We start from the raw sequence: 2,805 nt of genomic DNA, 5'->3' as shown, positions 1-2,805 counted from the left end.
AATTAATAAATTAATTAACATTCGTTTCGGCCCATAGAAAGTCCTGTGAGAGATAAAAAATAATTCAATATATAGAAAAATCGGTATTTTATTACTTCAATGCAGACTATTAGTTATTGTAATTGTCTCATACTCCAATTAATTTTGTGGTACTTTCACGTACTATATAATGCATATTTATTGTCAAAATTGATTTCGAAAATTTTATACATCTGTAGTTTTTCAGAAAAACCTGTTAGGTTAATTTTAAAAAAAAAATTGACATCAAATTTTTTAAATTTTTTTCTCAAAAAACTTTCCAAATTAATTGGAGTATGTAATTGCAAATCAATTAATTAATTAAAAATTAATTGATAATTAATTAATAATTAATACTTAATTAATACTTAATTAATTTTCTGATTTATTTATTAATTGGAAAATTAATTAATTATCCAATTAATTACAAATTAATTGGATTATGAGACAATAACTAATAGTCTGCATTGAAGTAATAAAATACCGATTATTATTTTTCTACATATTGAATTATTTTTTATCCCTCATAGAACCTTCTATGGGCCGGAAAGAATGTTGCCCCCTAAAATTATTCCTCATAAGGCATACATCCCACTAATTTATTTCAAAATTGGCGAGTCACACTTCCCTAGTTTCCCTTGTAAGCATCAAATGTCCCGCCAAATCTAATCCTGTTATTTCAAGCACTAATGCATCTTTGATTCTGTTTTCAGGTAACACTCCTGGATTGCATTTGATCCTCGTAGTTTGGTGTCTTTTACATCTCACGCAACGAGCTAAAACTTTGCGAATCGTCTTACGAGATCTTATAATCCAGAATCGTTCTCTTAATTTCGACATCAATATCTGAATCCCCGCATGGCACATACTTTTGTGCATGTAAAAAATAATTAATTCCACAAGTTTATGTGTGCTTGGAAGCAGTATAGGACTGATAAAGCTTTCAAGATCTTCTCTTTCAGTTAACTTGGTGCTCACTCTTAAGATACCTTCTTCGTCTTTAAAGACGCATAATGATTTTAACCTTGCGATATCTTCGTCATTAAATGACTTTTGCTGAATCTGCTTCATTAATACTTTTTCAACCTCATTCCATTCGTACAACTTCAGCTCACCAATCTCTCGTTCGGTTCTTGTCTTTTGAGCATTTTTAAGGAATCTTAGAATCCATGCCGTCATTCTTAAGATTTTTATGCAACTCGAAAAATATGCTAGTGTAGAGGCTGTTGGTTGCGACAGCTGAGATAGCATGAAAAGCCGAGGTAGAAGGATCGAGGATTGGATCGAGGACCGAAGATAAGAGGGCGAATCGGAATAGTTCCTGCGCGGATGAATACCGGCGGAGGAGCACAACCGGCGGCCAAGGCAAGCAGTGAAGAGGCTGATGTCCAGTACTTAAGGAGATGACAGTTTGCCTTTAAAAAGGGTTGTTGTGCAGCGTCCGAGAACCTCGTACCGATATTCCGTTTCTACCCGGTGACGCCCACCTGCAGTATGAGATGTTTAAAGTTTTAATTGTTCTTTTAATAACAACTTTTAAATGTTTTTTTAATGAATAACCTGTTAATTGGAGTTTGTGAAGTTTCTTGATGGGTTGTAATCTTTTACTATTAAAGATGATGTTTCATTGCCATATTGTTTCATTTGACGTCTTACATTCTCATCACCGAAACATATACATTTGGTGACCTGTGAACGAATACGTAAATTTCTGTTTCTGCAAACTGCATTTGGGAAATTCTACTAGTTGATGGATTACGGACAAATGCTGGCACGTTTCAAGTTTTAAAATTTTTGGCAAGCCGTGAGTACAAATTGCTTCTATTGTTGAACTTAAACATTTCGTATTAATGCAAAAAATGCCCGAATCTACGGAAACTGCTGATCAACAAATTGCTCGTGTCACTGTAAAGCCACCACCTTTTTGGAGAGCTAATCCAGAATTGTGGTTCAGACAAATTGAAAGTCAGTTCGCTCTTGCTGGAGTAACTACAGAGTCAACGAAATTTCACCATGTAGTTTCTGCTCGACAACCGGGGGAACTGGCGATTATAAGCGATATTGTTATCAGTCCACCTGTGGATGAGCCTTTCACCGCACTTAAAAAAAGATTGTGCGCTCAATATGCTGAATTTGAAGCTCAACGCTTAAGGGATTTGATTTCGGGGATGCAACTTGGCGACCGCCGTCCTTCAAGACTGCTTCTGAAAATGCGGAATTAAGCCGGAGCGAGAATTAACGATGAACTTCTTAAATCTTTATTTTTGCACAAGTTGCCTACTAATGTTCAACAGATTTTGGCGATTTCCAACGATAACCTGGACAAACTGGCAGAGATGGCGGATGGTATCATGGCTACAACAACTAACGCACAGTCAGTCAGCGTAGTTGCTGCCTCGACGGATCAGACGGATTTACGGTCCTTATTGACAGAGATCACTGCTCGTCTCTCACGGTTGGAAGCCCGTACAAGTGACCGGTCAAGAAGTACTAGTCAGAAACGCTCTACTAGCCGAAGCCGACAGTCTGCAAATTCACAGTATTGCTGGTATCATAAAATATTCAAGCAACGACCTCCATGTTCGTTCCAACCGGAAAACTGCTGAGGCCGTCATCCAGTCAAAAGGGGGAAGGCGAAGCGATGATTCAGCGGCTTTATCTGACGGACAAGTCTACATCCTCACGTTATCTCATCCATACGGGAGCTGACGTCTCTGTGATACCTCGTGCTGCCTATGCATCTAGTGACCATTCTTCACAGATGAAATTGTTCGCGGCAAACGGTAC

General features: G+C 37.6%; 2 protein-coding genes across 2 annotated transcripts; one reads left to right on the top strand and one right to left on the bottom strand.

The window, feature by feature from the left end:
* Positions 1 to 636: 636 nt before the first annotated feature.
* LOC139425798 (uncharacterized) lies at positions 637 to 1,197 on the bottom strand. The gene has a single exon (XM_071181753.1). The coding sequence runs from the start codon at positions 1,195 to 1,197 to the stop codon at positions 637 to 639; it is 561 nt and encodes a 186-aa protein (XP_071037854.1).
* A 680-nt stretch (positions 1,198 to 1,877) lies between these two features.
* LOC139425797 (uncharacterized) lies at positions 1,878 to 2,240 on the top strand. Its single transcript, XM_071181752.1, has one exon. It carries the CDS (start codon positions 1,878 to 1,880, stop codon positions 2,238 to 2,240), a length of 363 nt encoding a protein of 120 aa, XP_071037853.1.
* Positions 2,241 to 2,805: the final 565 nt, after the last annotated feature.

This window comes from Parasteatoda tepidariorum, chromosome 6 (assembly GCF_043381705.1).
Source record: "Parasteatoda tepidariorum isolate YZ-2023 chromosome 6, CAS_Ptep_4.0, whole genome shotgun sequence".
NCBI lineage: Eukaryota > Metazoa > Arthropoda > Arachnida > Araneae > Theridiidae > Parasteatoda > Parasteatoda tepidariorum.
This window is presented reverse-complemented; position numbering and strand designations above follow the sequence as displayed.

Excerpts from the sequence above, each read along its gene's own strand:
- LOC139425798 (XM_071181753.1), bottom strand. The coding sequence starts at position 1,197 with ATGACGGCATGGATTCTAAGATTCCTTAAAAATGCTCAAAAGACAAGA.
- LOC139425797 (XM_071181752.1), top strand. The coding sequence starts at position 1,878 with ATGCCCGAATCTACGGAAACTGCTGATCAACAAATTGCTCGTGTCACT.